Consider the following 26,312-nt stretch of genomic DNA (forward strand, 5'->3'; position numbering starts at 1 on the left):
TCTCTAGAACAGCATCCCAAAGAACAGAGCATGAAAATGCTTTAGGGAGACAGTACTATAGCCCATACAATGTTAGGTTTACTTTTTGATCCATTTCAGTTTGTTCTCACTTTCCAAGTTCCCAGATGCTTCTGAGTTTTTAACAGCCACTTCAAATTGTGTGGTATAGAAGGAATTAGGGCAGGTTCCAGGGGCTGGGCAGAGGAATGAATGATCTGGACATTATGGCAGCACAGAGAGAGGCCACTTGATTCCTGAAACTGGGAAGTGTTTGCTGTGCATCTCAGCCAGATATGAGTGTGGGAATCATGGCTGTGAAATCATTAATGATGGATAATAACATCCACTGTTCAAGCAGTGCAGGGTAACAGTTTATTTTTGATCCAATAATAAATTCTTCATTAAGCCCTTGGCAAGGCATAATTTCAGAGGTGAGCCTTCCTTGATGCTTTTAAGAAAAGATAGTGCCTGGTAAGTTCTTTCTTTTGTTGTTTTCAAGTGAAATTACTTGAGTTTAGAGAAATATATGTGTTTGGTAACTCAGTTCTGCTGGAAGAATGGACCACGTAGCAAATTCCTTTTTTGCAGAGTTGTGCAACGTAAGGCATCCTTCAAATAAGCATCTCAGAACAAAAAAAATCCTTTTCACCTTTGGTAGGACTCCTTGTGTAAGCAAAGTGGACGGGCTGGATGTGCAGATTGAAGGACTCTGGAGGAGTAACTCTCAAGAAATTGGTTATGGCTGTAATGTGAGCTGTGCTGACACAGCTGGCAGATAGCTTGAAATTGATGCTTTTGAAATGAGAGAGATCTTTGCCAGAAATATTAGTTTCAAGGAAAAATGACTTTTTTTTTTCCCTATCATTATTGTCAAATAGTGCTGTAGTTTCTAAACTGGATTTGGTAGAGATGCATGCTCCCAGTATTTAATTTCAGAGGAGGAAAAAGTTTCTCTGTCATCAAGAACCAAGCACACAATAGTGTAAAATACATTCTTAATCCTAAAGAAATGTAAAGTCCCTCTCTATAAAACATCATGGGACTCCTTGGCCCCTCCAGTCCTATCATTACCTTTCAAAAGACCAGTCTCAAAAAAGTTGTACAAAATATTTTATCTGTTTATCTGTCATTGTACACTTGACTGGTTCTCACCAGGGCTCTGAGGACACCACCAGTCCTCACTAAGCTGCCTGGCCTGGAATTCATTTTAAAAATGCAACAAATATTTTTTAACTAATATTTCTGGCAAAAAATCAATCTGTTTTCAATGAGCACCTTGTAGATAAAGGCATCCTGTCTAACAAGAAAATATGTATAATCCAGTTAGTTACACAAAGATGAGGCAATGGTATCAACCACTTGTATTTGGGAGTTCTTTGTCCCTGTATGCAGTTCCTTAAATTGCCCTGTCAAGAAAATATGAAGGCAGGATAGATGTAAATGGTCAAAAATAATCACTGCCATTTCACTGATGTGGATTTTGGGGGTCAGAACTATGCATTTTTATCAGCCTTCTTACTGTCTCTCAGCCCAAGGTAAGAGCAGTGTCTCAGAGCAGTGCTGAAGGGCTTTGTTTCAAAGGAAATGAATGCTGCTGCCATTCCTAATGAGAATCTCCACTGCATTACAGAGTGTTGCTCATTTCATAATTCTTTGAATTTCAGCAAAGTCATTTAATATTTTAATTCTTTGAATTTTGAACTAAAAGGTGACAAGGTAGGATGAATTTGCCTTGCTGGAGGTTTGCATATGTGCAGCACTACTTCATCCATCCATCCATCCATCCATCCATCCATCCATCCATCCATCCATCCATCCATCCATCCATCCATCTCATGGCCTTTAGGAATACAAAATTACAGGATGGTGTGGAATATTTTGGAGAAGCACCCTGATACATCTCTGCTGTTTATTGTAAAGTGTTTCTGATGATCTCTGGACAGGCATTCTATCTTGTCAGCTTTAATTCTGCCAATATCTTCAGTGCTGATTCCTTCCATCCTTCAAGAGCTTTCCCTCTTTTGGAAGACACAAATAGATCTGCAGTGTAGGGGTTAACAGCCACTAAAATTAACATATTCTCAAAGCCATAAATAACTTGTTCTGAAAATTTGAATAGCTAACTTAGGGGGGAAAATCAAGTTCCACATATTTAACTTCAGCATTGTTAATCAGGACATTTAAAACAAAATTAGTATTTTTCAGAGATTAAAAGCAAATGCAGTCTTTTTGAAAATTGGGGAGTTTATTCATTTCAGTTCTGAGGGAAATAAGACTGGTAGAACTAACTGGAATTGAGCATAATGAGCACAAATTCTGAAATGCTTTTGCAGAGCAGTTTTGTTATCTTCCCATGTAGTTTCTCTGATATTTCAATAGGCACAACAGAAGACTGTTGATAATACTGAATAGTTCTAAATTATGATTTGAGGATGTTAAATTCTGACTACTTGTAGCATTGCTCATGAAAAATGTGAACATCAAATAAAAGCATCACTCTAGTAAAGTGGCAGAAGGTTTTTGTACAGAATGATGAATTATGTCCAATATTTAAAACTAATCTCTTTCATTACTTGTGTCTCTCTTCACTCTGAAGTTCTTTTTTTTCCTATGTTTCTGTGATTGGAGTAAAGGAAAAGACAGGTACTCTACTTTTGTCTTGGAAAGTGATTGCACAATTCAGTGACATGGCACATGAAGGAGCAGTAAGTGACAGAGCACAGGAATTCCTGTGCCAGATCACACTAATGGTGCACACAGTTCAGCAGCTTTTCTCCCAGAATTAGTTCTAGATAGCTGTGCATCTGAGTCTGATGGCTTTGCACCTCAGCACTTAGGAGAACTGCAGCCAGTGCTGTGACAGTCCCTTGAAGTGTCTGTCATTCCAGGAAAATCAAGTGTCGGTCATTCCAGACCAGGCTTTTCTTGCCTTCAGTTTTGTACCTCAGTTTCTCAGTGCTACCACTCCTCACTTCCATTAGCCACCAGGGCATGGCAGAAGTTTTGGCCATCTAAGGGCTTTCCTGCTTTGGTTCTTCACATCACACATTTTGAGCTTGCTGGTGCATCCCGACCTTTTTTTGGTAGAATAATGGGTTGGAGCTGCCAGCTACATTGTTCTGCTGGAGTTTGGAAATAGGGTTAGATTTTTAATTAAAGGAGCTGTTAGTGCCTCCTGGTTTGAAAGAGATGTCTAACATGGAGAATAGAAAAAAACAAATCAAACTGGAAAAAGCAAAAATGCAGCTGTGGCCACACAAGACACCATAAACACTTTTTGTGGTCTGAGCTCAGTGATGGCACTTTGTGAAGATTCTCTCTCTTTCATGCATGGCCTGAGGTAAAGAATGAGCTGTTCTGCACCACAGAGCTCCAGTCCTGCCTTGAAATGTGGCAAACTGTGCTATTGCCAGTTCTGCAGGGAAAGCCAGCATGTGTGTGTAGGTGTGGCTGAGGGGGCAAATTTCATTTCAAGGGCTCATCTCTGAACAGTTCTACAAGTTAAGCAATGTGAATCTAATATTATAATTCCAAGGGGACTCCTATGCTGCGTGGTAAAATTGCTTATTAAATTACAATCACAAAAAAAAAAATCAGGAGATAGGCACTGTTTAGCTGGCAGCATACAGGGAAAAAAGGCTGCATTCTAATTATTTGAACAGTGGAGTTAGTGTTACTTCACTGTGTGAAAATAAAATTAGGTTATCTCTGATATCATTATTAATGTATGAGGTGAAGCAGAAAAAACAATTTGTTTCCTAACACCCATTCTGCCCCTCCTCCCCAACCAACCCCCAAAAAAGAGAGAATAACCTAAAAGCAAAAAGGGCTTTCTAATGCAGGCAGCTCTGAGAGATCTCATTGCTATGGCAGCAAAATGTAGATGATTTATAAATTATCTTAATTTGAAGGTGAGGCGTTGTGTAAACAGTAAGTATTACATTTATTATTTCCCCAGTTAGATTAAAATATAAAAAGGCATATCCAATATCAGTAACACTGTTTATTACTCTAATCAGAAATGGGAAATACATTTTCAGCCACTCTGAACTTTATGTGTTCTTTTATTATGCATGAGCAGCTATTACTACTGTTCCAGTCATACATGTTCCTTGAAGTACTTATATTGCAATCTCCACCTTTTGAAAGGCTTTCAAATAAATAAAACAAATTGGTTTTTGCATAAAAATACATTCTGCAACCATAATTAAGTATTGAAATTCACATTTTCATGAATATAGCAACTTTATACACGAGATGAATCCACTGTAAAAATTGTGGAGATTTTTAGAGCCAGCACAAAAGTGTTTTCACATTACAACTCTGAACACATCTTATGCCCTTGAACATGAACTGCCTTGAATTTTGTTAAGACTCTGTTCTTCTTTCTCATTTTCACACTCAATGAGCTGCTGCTGTTTCAGTCCAAAAGGGATCAGTCAGTGAAGCTGTGTCATGAAAATAGTTATAGAGTCTGATCAGATTCTTTAAAACTCATTTTTATTTAGCCAGGAGTTACAAATCTATCTCCAAACATTGCTCAAGCTGTGCCCTCTCTTTTGAGTATAATTTGGGAATACAAAATCAGATTTAGGAAAAGGATACAGTGTAAAGATAGTTTTCCTGTTATGTTATCCATACTATGTTAATATATACATTAAAATTTCTAAGTATCCAAATGTGTTTGATTCACATGTATAATTTTGGGTTTTACCTACTACTAGGTATTTAATCATTAACATAATTCCATTAAAATTAAAAAAATAATAAATTATTAATAAAACTCTCCAAAACAGGAATCTGTCTGAGGATGGAATTACATAAGCTTGGTGATAAAATGTTTAGAAATAAAGAACTAAACCTGGTCCAGCAGAAGGGACAAGGCCCATAACTCTGTGGTGTGAAGAGATATTTTTGAAGTATCTTTTACATTTAGATCCTAAAACTCTCTTTTCTCACATGCATCCTTTTGGTTGAACATCCCAGTGTAAGGGGCACATTTGTGGCATTGAATAACTGATTTTTCCACTACTTCAGGGAGCCTGGCCTTGCATATTCTATGAAAAGACCACTGAAACCATACTGAGATCCAACACCAAATGCTCTCAATTTCTTTAGAGGGTATAAATAAATATTTCCTAGAGAAGAGACAAGAACAACTCTCTTTTGTCCCCATTTCTTCATTCACATGCCCAAAAAGCATTTTTAATTGCTTCTTAAGTGGAACCAGGTACCAGCTGTACCAGGAGGGACCAAGAGCATCACACACTGCAGTGCTGGGGAGGGCAGGTGGCAGCAGGAGAGGCACAAAGTCTTTTGCATCTCTGATGTGCCAGATGGGTGATCTGGCTACCAGGATAATGGATAATGGATAAATAAAAGGCAGGTAGTGGAGGTACTTGGGCAAAAATAAAAAAAAAAATACCTTATTAGTGCTTAAATCAGTAAGTGATTTACCACATGCAAGGAAGCAAAGGACTTGAAAAAGCAGCTGCAAAATTGTAAAAATGTCCAAAGGACCTCTTGGCCACTGTCACACAACATAAATATTAACCATGCATTTTCCATCAGCAAGGAGAGCTTGGCTGAGTGACCCATCCTCACAGACAGCCTGGATTTTGAACAATTTCTTGGTAGAACAAACAGCTTCTCAATCAGACCAACACTACTCTCAGACAATTTTTTATACATTCAAAGCAAATTAACAGAGATTTACATTCTTGTTTTTAACTGTGCCTTCTCTTCATTGCCAAATGGATGTTCTAGTTCATTTCCTCTTTTGTTTCAGTCAGAAATACAATTATAACACTGAGCAGAATCTATTACTGCTTGTTGAAAGCAACTACTGCTGAGTGAGCTCAGCTTCACTGTCTGCCTCCTTCTACCATCTAGTGGCACCTTCACTATACTGCTTTTCTCTCTCCAAAGACCTCAGTGGGAATGAGAATAAATGTACACTCTTAAAAAGAAAAAAATATAATTTTGAAATGAGCAATGTGCCTGGAGAGGAAATACCTTTTTTTTTTTTTCTGAGATGGAAAAGTAGTTTTCACACAGAAACTATTTATGAGAGAGAGAAGGAATTCAGTGGTGTAAAGTACTGATGTAAAACAAAAAATTCTGCATCCTGTGGTCCTGTAAACAGTAAGTTAGGTTTGTTGATTAATTTCTTTATTTTATTTGTGGGAGAAATTGGATTTTAAGTTGTAGGCTGCAGAATGACACTGTCGAATATCCTAATGCCTATTTAGAAGCACACTTGGTTTGTTTTCTACCTGGATATTTAATGGGCACAACAAAGATTAAAAGATATCATCAAATGTAAAGAAAGTGTATAGAACACTTACAGTTTCTTTCCTGATCGTGCAATTTAATTAAGAGCTTTTAGTGTTCCATTTTGCAATAGATGTTTTTGTTTCATTTAGGGAAAAACCTTAAATGTCAATGAACCAGGAATTTAAGGCTTGGGATTTTTTAATCGAAATGCATGTTCTCATTATTTATATGACTGAACAAACATTAATCATCTCAAATTCTTTCTGTTCTTTGAACTGGGTTGTTTTTACAGAGTGCAGGTATTGGTGAATTAGACTACATATGAAACCATTTTTTTTTTTCAAATTCCGTATTTCTTCCATTCTACTTGCAGCAAATTGGCAAGGCAAATTGATGGAGGTCAGAATGCAGAATTTCAGGATCTAGTTGTTTTTATTTTCTTTTAAAGCATGTTATCCTGTGTCCTGATCACCTTGATGAGCTTTCTCCCTGTCCCCAGGGTGGGAAGATCCCCATCAGGTGGACGGCTCCCGAGGCCATCGCCTACCGAAAATTCTCCTCGGCCAGCGACGCCTGGAGCTACGGGATTGTCATGTGGGAGGTGATGTCCTATGGGGAGAGACCCTACTGGGAGATGTCCAACCAGGATGTGAGTACTGCCCAGGATTCATCTGCAATGTTTCAAACGAGTTTTAGAAGTTATTGCCACTCCCTGCCTTGCTTTGCTGTTTTATTCCCTTTCTAGGCTGGAATCTCAAATATTTTTAAAATTATTTTAGTATAACTGAAAGCTTGTTCTAGAAAAAGAAATGTGGTAAAGGGGAAATGGTAGGGGTTTTTTTTCTCTACCACAATTTAAATTTTCACAAATTCTCTTGTTTGATGGATCCCTGTGACAGCTAAAACTGGTACACTCAGTCTTCACACCAGCCATCAAGCTCTATGTCAAAATGTGGAATATCAGCCAAGCCACCTTAACCTCTCTCATATGTGTGCCTAGAATATTCCTGCATTGGTTCTGAGGAATTGACAAGATTTTCCCAGATGGCTGTTTTTACATTGTTGCTAAGTTATTCAGCTCTTCAAGTCTGGTTGCTTGTTAAGGCTGATCGGTCATTTGGGGATAAGGATCTGAGAGTCACTTTCATTTTAAAAAATAAGTTTACTCTTTCAGGAATAAAAGGAAGAAAAACAACCAAACCCTTTAGAAACAAAAATAAAGAGACTCACAAACGTCTCCATTCAGAATATATTAAATAATCAGCTACAGAATGAAGATAGCAACCTTGAATTGCTCCTACATCCAAAATAAAAGTGCCTGTTAATACAAAATGATGCTGCAGGCCCTAATGATGGTAATTGCTGGGGGCTTTCCCTGCAGTTCAGCAGTTCCCAGCACAAAGGACTCCTTGTCTCCTACCCACAGGCTTTCAGTGCCAGAATGTGAGCAGTGAGCACCTGTGACCTTCTACATACATTTAGTGACTTCAAGTGTCATTGGGAAATTTCAAGTTATTAGACATAATGTAAAGCTTATTTTACTTGATACTGGAACTGTTCTTTTAGTACAGTAAATTGCCCTGAATTCACATGAGCTTATTTTGCAGAAATAATAGGACTTTTAAAGGTCAGTGGTACTGTACAGATGGCAAGGGAAACAACAGAGAGGGATGTGCACTGAACAGATTCATAAAAGGCACAGGATGCAAACTACAGTTAATAAGGTCTTGCATGGGTATTGTCAGAGGTTCTGCTACATCAAAATGACTGCTAACATTACCATTAAAACACTGAGCTTGGATCATCATAAAATTCTTCTCTAGACAGCAATTAACATATTTCTTGAATGGTGTGGATTTTGGTAGATCACCAAAAGTTTTCCAAGTATAAAATCTGCAGAGCGAGGTCTGGCTTGTGAGTTTGGATTTTTTTTCCATTCCATCTTACCCATTGCTCTTCTAATTATACACCTTTGGGAAATTAACTCACTTTTTTAGACCATGGATAAGTAAGGGATGAAGGCAGCTGATGTGAGAAGTTTTAAACTGGTACCTGCCACCTAAATAAACTCAGTCTGGTGTTCAGAGATTACAGCTGCTCACAGGTATCCAGAATGACTCAACACCTCTGCAGTTCCAGCATCCTCCATTTATATTCCTCAGCAAGGATTTGGAAGCTGAACTTAAGGAAACCCAGTTGCAGAATGTTTCTCATAAAATTAGTACTGTACATGGCATAATGCAGAGGCTTAAAAATGTTGCTAAGTTTGAGAAATGCTCTTGTTTAAGTAAATAACCATTTTATTATTGTGGTAAGTCACTTCCAAACTGTGTTGCTGCTGATTAATGCACTTCTTAGATGTGTGGCAGGCACCAGAGGTGTCCATTAATTAGGGCTGCTGCACAGTCTGTCGTGTCTTATTGCTTAATTAATAAACATTAGCCAAGATACTGAACTTTCCAAGGAAACTAGTGTACTGATGAACAGATTGTGCTAAGAGTCTGGCTTGCTAATGCTCATGTGAGAGAAGGAAGATTTATATTCCATGCATTTGGTTTGTAGACCAGCTGTGAGTGAAGTCTACTGGGACACCTGTTAGAGGCCACCGTATAAATCAATGCATGTTGCAGAGCTGCAGCATTCAAAAAGAAGGGAAAAAATGAAAAGAATATTTAATGGGTTGTAATTGGTATGCAAGGAAACTACTGTAACAAACAGAATAAAACTCCTTACACTCTTGAAAGTTTCTTGTAATACTGAAAAAAAAACAACTTATCCTAATATAGTTCTTTCAACTCAGATATCAAAACACTTGGCAGGCGCCTGGGATTGGCTCTGCACCATGAGGCAGGAGCAGCTGCCTCTCCCTCCTGGTAGATTTTTCAGATGTCATTAGGACACAGGGACAATGTCCCTCTGGACTCTCTTCTGTCTCAGTCTCATTAAAAAAGCTGTCAGTTAACTTTTGAAAGCAAGAATCTCTGTTACTATTAATAAGGAAACTATCAGGAAGATTACAGCTTCATTTTCAGATGGCATTTTTGCCTATTGCCAATTATTTTGAAATTGAACATGTCAAAATTTTGTATAGAAGTCCATAAAATACTGTTCAGACAATCATAACCAATATTTAATATTAACTCTCTTAATATTTAAATTTCACAGCTATGTCTAACATCAAACAAGCTGTTGCAGTATCCTTCCTGTAGATGCAGATTTCATGATTGATGTGGGGTTTCATCAGCCTTAACCTGACAAGGGTAAAAGTCATTGGAGAGGAGTCAACATGTAAAATCTTTACATGTTTTATAATACAGAATTTTATATTACTAAGAAAAACTTAATACTTCTTCCCTTTTAGGTGCATGGATATCTGCTTTCTCTGAACAGAGAGAGATGGGTGCTATGCATGTGGCAGAGCAAGAGCTAAAATAAATATATAAATGCTAAAATGCTCTAATTCTTCCTTTGAGATTTGATTCCCATTGCAGTATGAACACTTACCAGATCTTTACTCTTACTTCTTAGACTCTAAAAATAATACTTGCCTCACAAGGGATACTAATGAGGCAATATTTCCAGTTTATTTTAAAAATGTGCTGGTATTAATGAGAAATTATAATTATCCCAGTACCAGCTGGCATTTCTCTTCATACTGAAATGTTCCTTTTCAACAAGAGAGGAAACAAAATGCACTGTGACTTCATATTCAGAGATACATAAAATAAAGTGTGGCAGAGAAAATATGTCTGGAAAATTATGGTTGCTTTTGGGTTTTTCCTGAATAAATTATTTCAGCAAAACCTCATCAGCCCTCTATTGTTGTATTGAGCAAATGCTATCTATCTCATAAAAACAGAACAGCTTTCCTATTGCCTTTAAAACAAAATACATTTCATAAAATCCACATTTGCAACAGTCACAGTTAAATGTAAAAATTTTGCTATCTACATTTCTGGACTGCTAAGGATGGCCTCTGCAGTGACCAGTACCAACAAAGATCTGCCCCTCTCTGTCAGGAGTATTTTATGAATCCACTTCTGAGAACTGCTTGAAATACATTAATAATAAATGTAAAAATAAGTGTGAATAAAATTCCCTGCACATGGTTGAGTTTTGCCCACCCTGAGGCCGCGGGGGCATTTCCATCATTGGGAGGCAAGGCTCTGAAGGAATATTTCCTGACAATGTGATGGTGGCATTTTTTTCCTGTAACAGCAGCATGTACATTACAGGACCAGGTCACCTGTGTTTTATAAAACAGACAAGCAGCTGTGAGCAGCCACAGAAGAATTATTCCATTTTTTGCCATGCCATCAAGGGGAGCTCAGGTCCTAATGTGGCTTCCTTACTCTTATTTTATTTACATAATGCTTGCAGCATAAGCATTAGGCATTGCTGAGCAGAGCCAGCATTCATTCAGAATTCAAATAGAGAACAGGGATATATTCCAGGATAATAGGATTGAATATATTGAAGCCAGAGCTGGTGCTGTAAAACATTGATTTGCTGTAAACAGTTTAATGTAACCCCTTCCAGCTGCATTAATATGTCTGCAGCATGTACATACATCTGTGTGCAAATGATAAATGTCTCCTTGCAGCACTGTGGGTGTCAATGCAGCAGGTATGTTCCTCCTAAGTGCACTGTGTGGTTATAAATATTGTGTGCAATCATTTGTACATTAGAAAACATTTAGCATTGGCTGGATTTTTGTGTGGGAGGGTTATGCATGTGTGATAAGGCTGGACTTTTTCCTAGTTTGGTTTTTGACTAGCTACTAACTAGCTTTACATTCCTTTTTACACAAAAAAAAAAATCCTGTGTAATTTGTAACATCATTGCCACTGCTACCACCACTCATTGCAGAACCTCCTGACCTTTCCTTGTGATTTTTTAAATCTTACATTGCCTGAATCCATACAAGCTGTTATGAATCCATGAAGCTTTCCATGGACCTTACCTACTTTTGCTAACTCCTATCAAGCCAGGCTGCTACTCTACTTTTCAAATGTTTTTTGCTAAAACAAGCTTTCCTTCAACTCAGATGAATTGTAATTTTTCATACATGTGCTTTACCTGTGGCAGCAGATCTGTGTTTTTCTGAATCCTTACCAAACACGATTTCTGTGTCTGTTGAATCTGAAGGTCTCAGTCACTTTAGGGTAATACCATAATTTTATTAACTTTTGCTTAGTCATAAACATCTCAAGACATCCAGGTTTCTGAGGGAGACTGCAAAATATCATTGCTGTAACTTGGTGTGGGGGACGTTGCTAGAATTAATAATACTCTAAGGATGAGTAGAAATATGTGAGTTCAAGTAAATTTGTCAGGTGCCACAATGTGTATTTGTGGTGCTTGATTGTATTGCTACACACAGACACTTTGTCAGAATGCAAATATTAGAGCATGGTGGGATGCAGTGGCCACACCAGGTGAGTTTGTAGCCCCCTAAAGTGGATGAAAATGATGGTGGTATTGGTGAGTTCTTTATTCTCTTCCTGCTTGCTTAGCTGTTCACAGGGGATGACCAGTGACCCTAAAAAAGTTCCTACTGTGTTTCATATGCCTACAAAATATTTCCTGTCTCCTCTGGCCACACCCCTACCAGTCATGATTCCCCAAGTGAAGCCCCACCAATGCAAATGATAATTTATCATCGCTGGTTTCTAATTGTCAGTGTTACTGTCCTGTCAGCATTTAATGGCTGGTAATCATACAGTTTGTATTTCTGTAGGTCATTCTGTCCATTGAAGAGGGCTACAGGCTTCCAGCTCCCATGGGCTGCCCAGCTTCTCTCCACCAACTCATGCTTCACTGCTGGCAGAAGGAGAGGAACCACCGTCCCAAATTCAGTGACATTGTCAACTTCCTGGACAAGCTGATCCGCAACCCCAGCACCCTTCACACCCTAGTGGAGGATGTACTTGTGTAAGGCTCTCCTTGGAATATTTCATTTTTTTCATAACACATAATGGCTATCATTAGGTTTAGGGAATTAAGTAGGGGTGGGAGAAGCACATAGTTTTGAGTTCTTAAAGTCATGCAGGTTCAAATAATTTTAAGTCCCTTTTAAGGTTTGCTTTATTATTATTACAATATTGTACAAGGAGGTTTTTTTCTCAGCCATGCAGATTAGACTTTTTATTATTATTTTTGTCTGAGTTCTGTTTGTGCACTATCTACCCTTAACCTTTGTAAATCTCTTTGTTCTTTTTTTGTGTGTGTGTTTTTCCTATGTAATTGTTTTCTCTTATTTTCTTTTTTCCCCATTCAACAGCCTGTCTCCATCTGACAGTGCTCAAGCAACTTCTGAACTGCCTTGGAGTAATATCCTGCAGAAAGTAGCTGTGTCTTGGCTTGCTAAATCTTTATTTGTCTGCAGCAGAATGGCAGCAGTGACCAAATAAGAGATTATGCTGTTACCATCCCACAAACAAATTCTTGATAGTGTTGCCCAGGTTTTTTGTTTCTTTTTTCATTAATAATATTTCAGAAATGAATGCAGCCACAGGATGAGCAAGGCTGCAGTGGAAGAGTTTGTCAGTATTGGCTTATTGATCCAAGCTGTCCCTGCATATCAGCCAAAATCAGTACAGGTCCAGGTGGCCTCAGTCTCTTCAGTCACTAAGAATCACCTTAAGATAAAGGTGATTTCATGGAGACCCCCTGGGCTTTTAAGGGGTTCTCAAGCCCTGAGTGGGGTTTGCTGAGAACCTTTAAATATTTTTGAGAAGGGCTGAACAACAAGGCAAAATTGGGGCTGGTACCTTGCTGTGGGAAAGAGAAGTTTGCAGGAAAACCTGGAGTGAGGGCTGCAGCCATTTCATCAACACAGACTAGGGAGACTTGTGGGATTAAATACACATCCCCTAGAGTTAGCATCCTCTATGTGTATGTGCATATAAATATATCTATTACTTGCTATTTGTACCTGGATCACTTATTTAGCATCAGAGTAATGTATTTTTATATATTTTTATTTTAAATCAAAACTTAAGGTCTAAAAAACTTATGCTTTATTGAACTATGATTGGGAAAGATTTTTCCATTCATTTGAGAATGCTTGATGCAATTGTTGGGTAACCTTATTCTATGGAGTCATAGAGTAATTCAGATGGGAAGGGACTGTGGTAGGTCTTTAATCCTGTCCTTCAGCTTCTGCCTCTATCATTTTGATAGGATGAATGAAAATCACTGTACTTACTGTATTTGAATATGTGTGGGTGAAACTTGGTACATAAAGACATGAGGCTGTGTTGTTTCCTACATTACACATTAAGCCATGTTCTATCAGTACATGGTGGCTGGCTTTTGCTCTCTAAAGTTTCATTTTTAATAAATTGTGTCTTTCTCCTAAAGACTATCATAAAGCTTTTACAAACAGCAGTGTTCATTTTCTGTGTTCATACTGTTTCTCTACACAACATGCATAATGCCAGTGGAAGTTATGAGCCCTCCTAAGTGTGGCACACAACAGAAAACAAAATCAATGCCCCAAAATTGGAGATTTTTTTTCCATCTTTCTCTTTCAGTTGAGATAATATTAGGGAAAGAACTCAAAAGGAAATGTGACTAAATCAGCTCTTTCCATTTTATTTGCTACTCCATGTAATTCTATGTAACAGCAAAGACATCACATTTTATTCTTTTTTGCTTTTTTTAAGGGTGAGTTTTAGCTTTTGAGTACTGAAATCAAAGTATTCTTCTAGCATAATGGTATCACAATGGGGAGCCATCTGGGGTGGGATGGTTGTAGATAAATGTAAAAATAATCTCATTTTTTTAATTGCATTTTATGCTAAATTTTTGTTGTTGTCTACCTTGATTACTGTACTAACAAATTATTATAATCCTGGATATGTCAATCTGCAAGGAAACATTCTGTGGAACAAAAATAAGAGCACTGGGAGAGGCCTTTTCCTCAGTGTGTTACTGAGATGCAGTTCTTTATTAAAATGCATTGTTTAAGTAGTGCAGCTTGGCAGACTGATGTGATTTATAAATTTTAGACAACAGGTTAAAGAGATCTTCAGTTAAGGTCTGACCTTTACAGCTCAGACTCCTCCTTCATTCCCTCTGCTTTTTAGTAAAAGCTATGTCTACTAGGGTAAATTGGGTGTCATATTTTGTATTGTTTGATAACCTTTGCAATTTTTTTTTTTTTGTTTGTTTACAGAATGCCAGATTCACCTGGTGAAGTTCCAGAATATCCTTTGTTTGTTTCAGTCAGTGACTGGCTGGATTCCATAAAAATGGGTCAGTATAAAAATAACTTCATGGCAGCAGGTTTCACAACTTTGGATATGGTTTCAAGAATGACTATTGAGTAAGTATATAATCTGTTATCCCTACAGTGACTAATTCATCTGAATTTAGATGCTGCAGACACACAAATATTGTAGAGTATGAAACAGTGCTTTCATTTCCTTTCCTACCTCAGCTAACAAAAGACAAATACAGTTATTTACCAAAACAACACAAGAGAAATGTATGATGGAGAAACCCAGAACTGATAGATCCACTCTGATCACACCAAACACAACCAAAGGCCAGGGATGAGCATATTTCTTGGGGTATCAGTTTTGATCTAGACCACTGAAGTCAGGGCCAAAAATATTTTCTTACTTCAATATGAATATCATGAAGTCCTCATGAGGAAGTTTTTCCAACTGTCTCTGACCTGTTGGTTTTGCTTAATGCAAATCCTGCACTCAGTATAGAAATGTTTGGGCAAACTATGGGTTCATAGTGTAGCATGAGGATGGGATCTCTTTTGCCCTCTATTTCCTTCCCATGAATTCCCAATCTTTTATTTGATGCTGAGACTGCCTGTATTAACAATAGCTGTCAGTTAAGATTGAAGAGATGAAGATGAAACTTTTTATCTTGCAGTGACATTAGAAGAATTGGAGTTGCACTCATTGGACACCAGAGACGAATAGTCAGCAGTTTACAGACTTTGCGGTTACACATGATGCACATACAGGAGAAAGGATTTCATGTATGAAAGTAATAGAAGCAACTGTGTTTTGTGCCTCAGCATTTCTAAAATGGAAAAATATTCTCATTCTTCCCTCCTGCTCTTCCCAACTTTGAGAACTGCAGTCTCCAGTTCAGACTATACAAGTACTTCTATGTTAATGCTTCCAAACGGGAATTTTTAATCACACTGCACAGCTCCTCCACCAGTTCTCTGCCGATAAAATCCTGGCCTACTGCAAGACTCTTGCTACACATTGATGAATAACTCAGCATGGATGTGTAACTTTGTATAACAGTATTTGGGAAACTTTCATGGACCTACTTGAAAGTAGTAATCTATTTGGCCTGGTGTGGCTTCTTTATCGATGTATTTAGAATTTGCTGGTAGATCAAAAAGTATTTGACTTCTTTCATGTTCTGTGACCATGTAACTTCCAACACCAAATGTGCAATCAAAAAGAAGTTTAACATAAATATTTATTTTATTTCTTAATTAAATGCAAATGTATGTGTCCTATCATTATATTACTTTCTGATAGTTTGAATGCTGGTAAGCTGGTGCCTCAAAACATTAGTATTGTTTGCAGAAATGACTGATGAGTTTATGTAGCAAGGTTTCATTGTGTGAATAATTGGAAGCATAGTGAGAGTAATCTCTCTGAAATCTTAAGGAAGGTTCTTGATTTTCAATTACTTTAGCACTCGACACTTTTTATGCTTTAAATTTTAGACTGGGTTGGAAAAGTTTTTATCCTTGGGATTCCTCCCCACCCTACAACCCTTTTTGGTTTTGTTTTTGTTTTTTTAATGTAATACTCAGCATTTGCTTCTACTACAGAAAAAATGGTTGTAACATCCCCATGACATGTAAACACAGTTATCAGCTCTGTTGTGGACATTCCTTTCTGTTTCAAACACACAAGTCTCTGCTGTTGGATAGGGAATCATCTCCAGCAGCAGCAGCAGAGCTCAGGGCCAGCCATGGGTGGGGTGATGGGATCATTCCCATGAGAGCAGGCTTGGCCATCTCCTCCTCCAGCCAAGGGCAGGGGTGCAGCCCTGCTGCTGCTGGAAGTTACAGGCTGCAGGATGCAGTGACCTTACACAAAGGCAGAAAAGGAGATGCAGGACAGCAGTGTGCTAACATGTTGCCTTGAGTCTACTTCTAACTCTGCTGAGATGGAGCTCTGGTCATTCCAGGCCAGATCTCTAAAGGACATCTGAGGTATTACCTGTAGAACCCTTCAATAGCCATATTTACATGCAAGAAAAGGTCAGCAAAGGCCTAACATCATATTTGTACCTCTCTAAGACTTCCAGCTTCTATGTTTTGTTCAGACAACTGACACAGACGTGCTGAGCTACATTTCCAAACTTTTGCATGGGATATGCACTCCTGGGAGCAGGGGCAGGACTACAGATCTACAATGCATGTCACATGTAACCCTGTGCAGACACTTCTCTTCATTCTGTGTCGTTTGGAGGGTATTTTGAGTTCTGTGGCATTCCAATATACTCAAGCATTACAGCTCTTCTGTTCAAACGTGCATTTGGGTAATTAGTATAATCTATGTGTATATCAAAAGGAACTAACTACTTTGTGTAATCATAATGGTATTTACTGCTTCATTTACAGCTTGTAAATCACAAGGTATTTCCTAAGTCTTGGGAAAGGCTGCCATTGTATATTAGTGACAAAGAATGAAAATCAGAAAGCAACTCAGAAAAGATTATGCTTCCAACCAGATCACAGAGTAAGACACATGAGGCCTGATTCACTGTTGTCAAATTATGTTGGAATAATTGCATTCATTTAGGTGAGATAACAGTAACACACTAAATAAATTTTTCTTTTTTTCATTTAAAAAAAGGGGGCAGATGTAACTGAGGATCAAGTTTTCTAAAGATCAGGAGTCACTGGTGTTCTCCAATGCCAATTTGATGACCTTGTGTAAAGAAGGGCAGCTTCAATCCTCTTGTAGCTCCAAAGGTAATTTTGTCAGCAGAAGTATTCCCACTGAACTCATCAGTCTGGCACAAGGACAGGAGTTTTGCAGGATCACAGCCCTTCAGTGCGGAAAAAAACAATTTGTTCTTTTCTTTGACTGTCACTTGAAAAATTCTGCCTGAATTCCACATCTGAATAATTTTTTTGGTAGAGATGCTCTTACAGAGAGAAAACCATGCTTACCTGAAGCCTTTCTAAAAATACCAACATACCACAGAGTAATTTAAAAGTGGATTTTGCTTCATCATTTTATTATCCATTTTGCCTATCATCACTTCCATGGCCAACAACAGGACATCTGTGGGATGAGCCCTTCTCACAATTAAACCCATTACTGAGGAGGTATGAGTCTGTTATTTGCTGATTGGGTTTCAAAAAAATTCATAGCTGACCCAAACCATGTATGTGCACTTGCAGATTGTCTTTTGCCAGTTCTTTTTGTTCCTGGTAGTGAGGATGCAGAATTCACATTGTAACATGCACACAACCTGGATATATTTCATGAAAATTAATTTCTAAATTTATCACACTACTGAAAATATTTTTTCAATAGAAAAAGATATAAGTAAAAAAATTTATTAATCAGATATATTTTTTATATAAACAAGAGTTTGGGTAACCAGAAAGGAAAGAACAAGGGATTCTTTGAGTGAGCACATTTGTTAATAACATTGTAAATCCAGGATTTTGTGGATTTATACAGCTTGTTTTTCTGTTGTTGTTGTGGTACAGTATGACACTTTCCTAACAGTTATCTTGATGAAATTTACATTTTCTCCATTTTTGGAAATATTTTATTTGCTCTTGTGTTGATTCCTAGTCTATTTTTGCTTTAGTTTGGGGATTTTTTAATATTTTTTAAATTTAAAAACAAAACAATAACCCTAAAAGGTGTTATTTTTCAAAAGTGAGCTTAATTCTGTACAGGCCACAAATGCATATGTGAAATTAGAGTAACTTTCTTTGTTACAGGAAATTCTTTCTTCAGGAGAAAATTAGCTCTAATTATCCTGCATATTGCAGTGTGCAACTGGAGTTTATATTTGACAAGTTTAAGCAAATTTAACAGGCTGTTTTTGAAAATCTGGCCCATATTACAGAGCTCTGTAACTAAAAGTACCCATTGAAAGTTCACAAAATAAAGTGTGTGCAATATGCAAGCAACAGAAAAGAGATGTTATAATGTGGATGTCATACAGATATAATTCTTAGCTGTTTCTCTGCATGCAGTGATAGCTCATCCATTCAGGCCTCTGTGCTTGGTCAGATGAACCTCATGCCTTAACTGTATCCAGTCGTTTTGCCAAACCTGTGAAACAGAGAGGATGATGTTCATGCTGATAAAACTGAACAAGGCACAGCAGAAGGTTTAGAATTTACTCAGGAAGTGTTTGCACATTGGAATTACTGAGAAACAACAGGGTGCTATGAGGTGAAAGGAAGAGAATTGGGCCATGTCATTTAAATTTTTCTTGAACAAAATTTACCCTTCTCATTTCCCATGAACTGATGTCCAGTGTCTGTCCAATGAAAGCTTAGAAACATTCCATGCTTCAGGACATCAAACACCATAAAGCAATCCTTTACTTGCAAATAGTGCACTCAACAATAAATTCAGATTAAGTGGTTGTTCTGGCCAAACATTCTGGGCCCAATGTTGTATTAGGTATTATTATTATTGTATTACTTGGATTATTCTGACACAGAACTCGTAGACTGCAGTACTTTGATTTTTACATCACTTAAGACTGACTATCCATTTGCCATTTTTATATGATGAGCCTAACACAGGGCTTCATTAACTTTCTTTTTTCAATGATTCCTGCAGGATCCAAAGATGGGTCATAAGTAACAAACAGATTCCCTTTATCCAGAACCAGCTGAGATTTACCATGAGGATTGCTGGGAGTGTGGAGGTGCCTAGTGAGGCTGCATTACCCACAGCAATTTCCATGTCAGAATGACCCCAAGGGACCACATCAGCCACCAAGGTAAAGCAGCACAGAACATTCTTGCCCTTGTATTGATGAGCAGTTCCTCATTTCCAGCTGTTGTAAACTGCAGCATTTATTGAACTGTTTTACCTCAGCTGATGGAATGGTTCTATGGGACACATTCTGGCAGCTCAGAAATCTCTTACAAACACAGGATATCTGTAACTACCCTGTCATGGGCTTACTCTGTCTTGGAATATTCCTTCAGAGAGTGGAAAGCAGGACTCACCTCTAATCCAGTCTAACATTTCTTTAGGTAATCATAATAAAAATTCTGTCTTCCATTATATCTTCCAGGAAAAGTACTAAAAATAGAGACAACAGTGGCATTTGCACATGATTGAAGAACTCTGTATTCCATTAAACAGTTTTCTTCCAGAATACCCTTATTCATCAATTGTAAAGAATCTTTCTTAAATAAACAGCAAATGTAGTTTCTTTTTTATAATGGTACTATAATTATATTTTGAGAGTGAGGGTAAGATGTGTTGGGCTGGGCTAACTCTTAGTAGGACAATGATCTTGGAAATCTCCAGAGGAGACAGATGAATCAGCTCTGAAAAGGAAAAAAAAAAAAAACTCCCTAAAACCTACAATAAGGTGAAAAGGGAAGAACTGTCCATACTGTGCCAAGGAGATCTAACAAAAACCCAAGAGCTGCATAAGACAGTGCCAGGTACCTAGAGCTGACAAAATTTTCTACCATCACATCCTACATTTAGTAGTGCACACTGCTCATCCATGAGTGTTGTATATAATTCCTCAGATTATGGACCAGGATATGGTGAACATGTTGTGGTTATAAAATATTTGTCTGTATGTACATAAAGAATTTTAAATAGAATATATATCATTATATCAAATGTTTCAAACCTACATAATTAATTACCTATTACAACCAACACTAATTGGGTTTATTTGCTCCTTGCTTTTAAAATTTTTAGTGGCATGCACTGTGTTCTTCCCAAAATTCTTTGGCTTGTTAGCTGGAAATGGACAGCCTCTCTTTTCCACCCCTGGTAGAAAAAAACATTTTCAAACTGGCTCAGAAAAAGCTGCCTGCTCACCCTTCTGCTGCCACCTCATCCAATCTCTTCCTGCTGATTCTCCTTCATTCAGCTAATTACTGTAGAAATTAGTGATCCCAAAGGGGAAGCAAGGTGTCTGTGAGCCAGCAGAACTAGGAGGATAAGGAGTTTTCAGTTCCTCTTCTAAAATCACCACATATGTTTACAGAGTATATAAATTATTTTCTTTCTAAATGGCCATTTATAGACACCTAGGAGGTTAAAATGAGGGAAGTTTACAAGGGAATATGAGTAAGGATATGCCAACATATAGTATAAAAAGATAAGCTGGATTTTAGAAGGGAAAACCAACAACAATGGTTGATGAAATATCTAAGGTTAAAAAATGGATTAAAGTATATTTCCATATTTTATATGTGAAATAATGTAACACTAGTTCAGTGAAATTTATTTGTGTGTATATTTCTTTAATATCCTGTATGAGTATATCTTACTTTCTTTTCCTCAAGAGACTTCCCAAGTACCTATCTCTTCCAGAAAGGTTTAGCATATTATCTGATATTTTCATACCTGAATAATTAAACTGGAATTAAAAAAATGTAAATTTTGACAGTGTAGATATGGGGGAAACAATAAAATTTAAAAAAAATCAGTCTCAAAGTAATTTAAAGTTTTCACATCTATCTATTTTGTTTCTGTCCAAATATTTTACCTGTATCTATTTGATAACTTTGACTAGTTCTGCACTAGTCTGACTAGTTCTAATCCTGAATCTCTTAAACAGTTCTGAGTTTGTGCAGCTTAATTAATATAAAAAGGCTGATTTGAAATGGCATTTTATACAGCACTAGAGTTAGGCATAATCAGAAATCAGAATCCCTATGAAATATCTGTAAGACAGCATGAGATAACATATTTTTCCTTACAATACCAACACCTTCTCATTTCTGACAATTCAGTGAAGAACTGTTCAGCAGGAGCATGTACCTTGAGTGGTTGGTGAGCCAGAACTCTGAGACTGAAAACCCACAAATCAAAGAGAAATCCAGATCTTTGCATTCTGAACTATGGGATGTCAAGGGACTCAGGAGAAAGTAACCTTGAGTCTAGAATCTGGAAAATCAGGTTTGGGAGAAATTTGCTTTGAAACCCAAATATTAATTTCTGGTTGTGGATTATGAAAAAGTGCCCAAATAAACAGTCTGAAGACTTTTTTCATAGTATCATCACCATATAATGCTCTGAGTGATAAGAAGAAAAAAACCAAAACAAAATAAAACTAAACTATTTTCTGATCTTTCAGTATCCAGCCCAGGACAAAAGTACAGGTACAGTTGTGGTAATTTATATTGAAAAGTCCAGTAGACATAATTCTGAATTACTAATTGTTCTTATAGCTACATACTGACTTTCTTGAGAGGAACCTAAATAAATAATAAAACGTAGAAATCTCCAGTTGATACTGGTTTAGAAACTGAGTTTTCACTTTTCTCTCATTCAGACTGGTCTTTAACTGAAAATTTTTAAGAGGAAAAATGAAAAGCATAATAGGATTTTTTTTTTCTCTTTAAGAAGCTGGGTGCTCTGAGCAGTATGACTTACTATCACAGTCTCTTTGTGTACAATAGGATTAGCTGAAAAAGACAAAGTGCAGCCAGTGTTCCAGATCTGTAAATTATTTTGTCATTAATTGTCAGTTTGGGAAGTTCCATTTTTGTCTTGGGCAAGTTCTGCTCTACACCACCTGGTATTTTCAAATCCTACTGAATTATTTTAATGAACATCTTGTGGAGCAATTCCTAAGACAGTGATGTAACTGTGAGGAATTAAAAGTTTCTGTGTCAATAGGCAGTAGTCTTGCTGTGATCTACATTCATGAGAGTTTGTTACTGACTTCATGGCAGTGGGATGAAGCTCAGTGTCCATATATTCTGTAGATAGGATCCAGCTCTGCAAACACTCTCTCCTTTCCTGCACCCCACTACAGTCATGGTTAATTTGTTGTTGGAGGGCCAGCACTTATTAGGACATGAGTGTCTGGTCATTCAAATGGATTGCTAACACTTTTTGTTAGTTTTAATTTCTCTGTTGAAGCATTCCAGGTTGAGATGTAGGCTGGTCCCTCAGGGCATGATCCAAAATCAGTTGTATTCATGACAAGAGGGCAAGTGAGTGAAACAGGTTTTGAATCAAAGGTTTTTAAAGATTTTTCTGGAACAGATGGCCTCATTTAATGGGGAGAAGAGAGTGCATTGAGCCTAAAAGACAAGGCTGCTACCTCAGGGATGTGATCTAGGCTGGGGTTACCTTCAGCATGGAAAAGGTAAAATGCAAGGTAAAAAAGTTGGGTGCTGCAGTGTTTGTTTTCTCTGGAATGGTCAGTCAACTCTGACTTTGGAATTAGTAACCTAAATGACCTACACATCTAATAGGTTATCTAGTAGAAATGGTCTGGGTTTGTGGGAATTTTTCCTCAGATAATTTCCCAAACTTCTGGATTTAAACTTAGGATGAAACTATCAGCCCTGCAAACAAAAAGAATCTACAAAACAAATAGGACTTATCTTTCTTCTTTCTTAAACATAAATCAGGATACAATATGATCTCCATTTCATAATACAAGTTCTGGGTAATAATTTGCTCTTTGAATAAGCTGCTTCATACTCCTGGTGCACTGCAGTCTTAAGTTTTCAGCAAATAAAACAACAAATGCCCTCTGAGTTGTTCCATTTATTGGATTCTTTCACTAATTCCCTATCTGAAGAAAACCATTCCACTGCAAGATTCCAAATAAAGAAACCTGTAAGCATTTTACAGCTTAATGGCCATGATTCCCTATTTGCCTCTCCCCAAGAAACAGTGAGCTTTGAATTGGCAGTGTAGCATTTTTACCACCATTTCTTCTGCAGCAATTTCTGCTCCCAACTCTTCTAAGTAAGGTTGAGAGGTCTATTTCACATTGCAAGTGAGAAAAGCTGTTTGTTTGTTAATTCTGGTGATGGGATTCAGTGTTTGTTGCTCTTACCTAGAGCCTTCCATCTGCTTATGTTGAGACCAATATCAACATTCTCAGGTTGTATCAGTTGCATCACACACAGCACTGCCATGACTGAAAACCCAGAGACACAAAAAGGGCTCATTCTTCTCTGGTGTGGTATAAATCCTACTGACTTCGGGAACTTCTCTGCACTTCTCAGGATTGCACCTGCAGTTTAGCAAGAAAAAAAAAAAAATCTTTAAAAATCATGTGAAACCCTGTTTACTGAAAGGCAATAGCTTATTTTCTAGCAAAGCAACATTCATTGATCTAGTTGGAATTAACAGTTTTAATTTTGTCATCACTTTTTAAAAAAAAAAAACAAACCACTTTGACTTTCAGAAAAAAAAATTACAAAAAGAATATTTTACTACCTTCCAAACATTAGCTTTGATTTACTTTTGGAAGATAACGTGGTTGGTATGTTTTCTCAGGATAGCCTCTATCTATTTCTGTGTGTTGGGTTTTAAATGTATCTGAATTAAAAGGGGTTTTAATCTGTCTCTTCTGTGAAATTAGATTGTACAAAACTAAATATGACTGCTCTTCATAGTTTGCTGTTCTAGCATAGCCATAAAATGTATCAATGTATGTGTATATATGAATAAATATTTGATGACAGACACTTTAGATTATATATTTAAGCAGCCATGTCAAAACTTCAGAGGTAGATGGCTTCAAAAGCAATGGTATAATCATAATACTCGCAAAATTATTTTGCAAAATCAAACCATGGCCTCAGCACAGATCTCATATCCTTACCAGTAGTCTGAAACCCACCTTTTCTTTAAAGACCCCTGCTAAGGTTTGTTTTGCCATTGCTTCTTTAACCAAGACGTGTTTGAATAATGACAACTAGGTGTGGCTCAGTCTGCAGCACTCATCTGTCTCCCAGAGACAGGGGCTCAGGGTTCCACCTCCATCACTCAGCTCCTGTGGCACTGGAGATGGAATGAGCTCCTGGGAGACTGAACATTGCTCAGCCAGTGTCTGTGCTTCCCCCTGGGACTGCCTCACTCCTCACAATCAGTTTTCTTCACCTAATATATCTCCCATCCACATCCCACTGCATTTTCTTTTTGCCTGTTTGTAATGGTACTGTAGGAATATCCATGGAATTAAAAGCTTACCTTACTGATTTGCAGTCCCAAGGGGAATTTACATGAGACCTGAAGTTGTTATTATTTAATGAAAAGTGGTGTTACCTTATTTTCTTTATTATTATGATCCTATTCCTATGATACTATGATGTTTCATGTAAATTTTCATGTGCTGGCATGCCTACAAGTTAATAGTGTAATAGAATGCTCAGCTCTCAACATTAGAGTGTTTTTAAGGTGAATTGCATCACATATGCCATCTCTTTGCAGAAAGAATATGGGGTTTGGCAAAACTACCTGCTGAGCAACATAATGAGATTTTTGTACAAAGTACAAGTTATTGATTATTATTGTATTTTATTTTTCTATGATTTCCTAAGAGGCATTATCAGGTCTTACAGATGGGGTAAGCCTGTTTATTAAGATATTTATTAGCAAATAAAAGTTACAGTACTGGTGGTTATTTTTGAGTTCATGGTGTTTGTTTGGCCTTAAGTTACTAATACAGTGACCCACAGTGAAGCCTATCATACATGATCATGCAAAAAAAAAAAAAAACCAAAACCGACACTTGAGATGCTTTTGGGGTGGTGTTGTTTTCTTCAGCTAAAAAATGCTCTTCTGTGCTTACCACTGAGCATTTACACTCAAAAAGCACACACAGTTCACAGCATCAGGGGAAAAAAACTGTGCACATTAAAAGCTGCAAACAGCCGTGCTCTCTCCTTCTTGGGAAACACTGAGAATCTGAATTTTAAATGGCTTTTAATGCACTATTAAGATTCTGCAGTACTGTTCACCCTCCTCATGGTGAATCACTGAGCCATGCAATTCCTTCTCTAGTATTTGTCAAAGCTTTCACTGACAAAAGCAGTGTTAAAACTGATCATAATATGTAAATAATGCCAGGACAACGCAGGACAATTCACAAAGAAGTGAATGCCATATACAATAACCAGACCCTACCTCAAATAGCTTAAGGTTATAATGAGCCTTTCATTGCATAAAATTGCATGCAATGCAGGAGTGAACAGAAGTGGCTGTAGAGCAATAGGAAATGAGTGTCAGATGCCCACAGTCTATTACATCCTGCTTATTTTTCATGGGAAGAGCATTTTTACCAAGGACTGTCAGGTTTAACACAGTGTACATAATGAAGAATGAATATTTCATTTTAGGTCTGGTTAGAGAAATGCCTTTGTCATTCAGTGTTCTTCCCTGAATTCCGAACTATTCCTCAGATGTGGACTGATTTCAAATAGAAATACCCTCCTCTACCATACATATATCTCACAATTTGATTAGCTTTTAGAAAGTGCTTCATCACAGAGTTTCACTGCGGCTTATAATACATAATGGCTCATAATGCCATTAAAAGGGAATCTCATCTTTGAGTTGGAACCTTCCTGATATTCGAGGAGACCTCGAATCACTCTGACGGGATGCAAAAAAAAAAAAAAAAAAAAAAAAAAAAAAAAAAAAATCCGAAGTGTATTTGCAGCCTGTGTGCCTGGCAAAAAAGCTCCCAAAGCCCTGCTGCTGCCACCGCCCCAGTGATGCGATGCGTGGATTTGGGTGGATTTGAGATTTTCCCTACTCCGCCACAGCGCCCGCTTCGGAACGGGTGGCCGTTCTTACTTAGCGCTTGCTTTCTGTGTTAAATACAATCCTCACGAGGATTCATCCAGGCACTCTTAAATAAGAGGAGCAGCGGCTGAAGCAAACAATTCCAGAGGCGCTGCACCCGGAGAATGAAAGTGACGCCCCCGAGCCTCGCCAGCCCCCTCAGCCCCGCGGCGCTCGGGGCGTGGCCTCGGGCTGGCCCCGCCCCCGCGCCCGCCCCGCCATTGGCCGGAAAAGGCGGCGCGGGACGGGATTGGT

The 26,312-nt window shown here is 37.7% G+C and overlaps 1 protein-coding gene across 1 annotated transcript in view; it reads left to right on the forward strand.

The window, feature by feature from the left end:
- The window catches only part of EPHA6 (EPH receptor A6), a gene marked incomplete at its 5' end in the record, with an annotated part of 346,119 nt that extends 321,225 nt beyond the window's left edge, over positions 1-24,894 (forward strand). Inside the window, 5 exons of the mRNA XM_079308574.1 lie at positions 6,776-6,925; positions 12,017-12,210; positions 14,459-14,608; positions 15,175-22,101; positions 22,409-24,894. Of these exons, the coding sequence (XP_079164700.1) occupies positions 6,776-6,925; positions 12,017-12,210; positions 14,459-14,608; positions 15,175-15,289 (609 nt within the window). The 3' untranslated portion in view covers positions 15,290-22,101; positions 22,409-24,894. The remainder of the gene's footprint in view (positions 1-6,775; positions 6,926-12,016; positions 12,211-14,458; positions 14,609-15,174; positions 22,102-22,408) is intronic.
- Positions 24,895-26,312: the final 1,418 nt, after the last annotated feature.

Source organism: Erithacus rubecula (assembly GCF_903797595.1).
Source record: "Erithacus rubecula genome assembly, chromosome: 1".
Classification (NCBI taxonomy): domain Eukaryota; kingdom Metazoa; phylum Chordata; class Aves; order Passeriformes; family Muscicapidae; genus Erithacus; species Erithacus rubecula.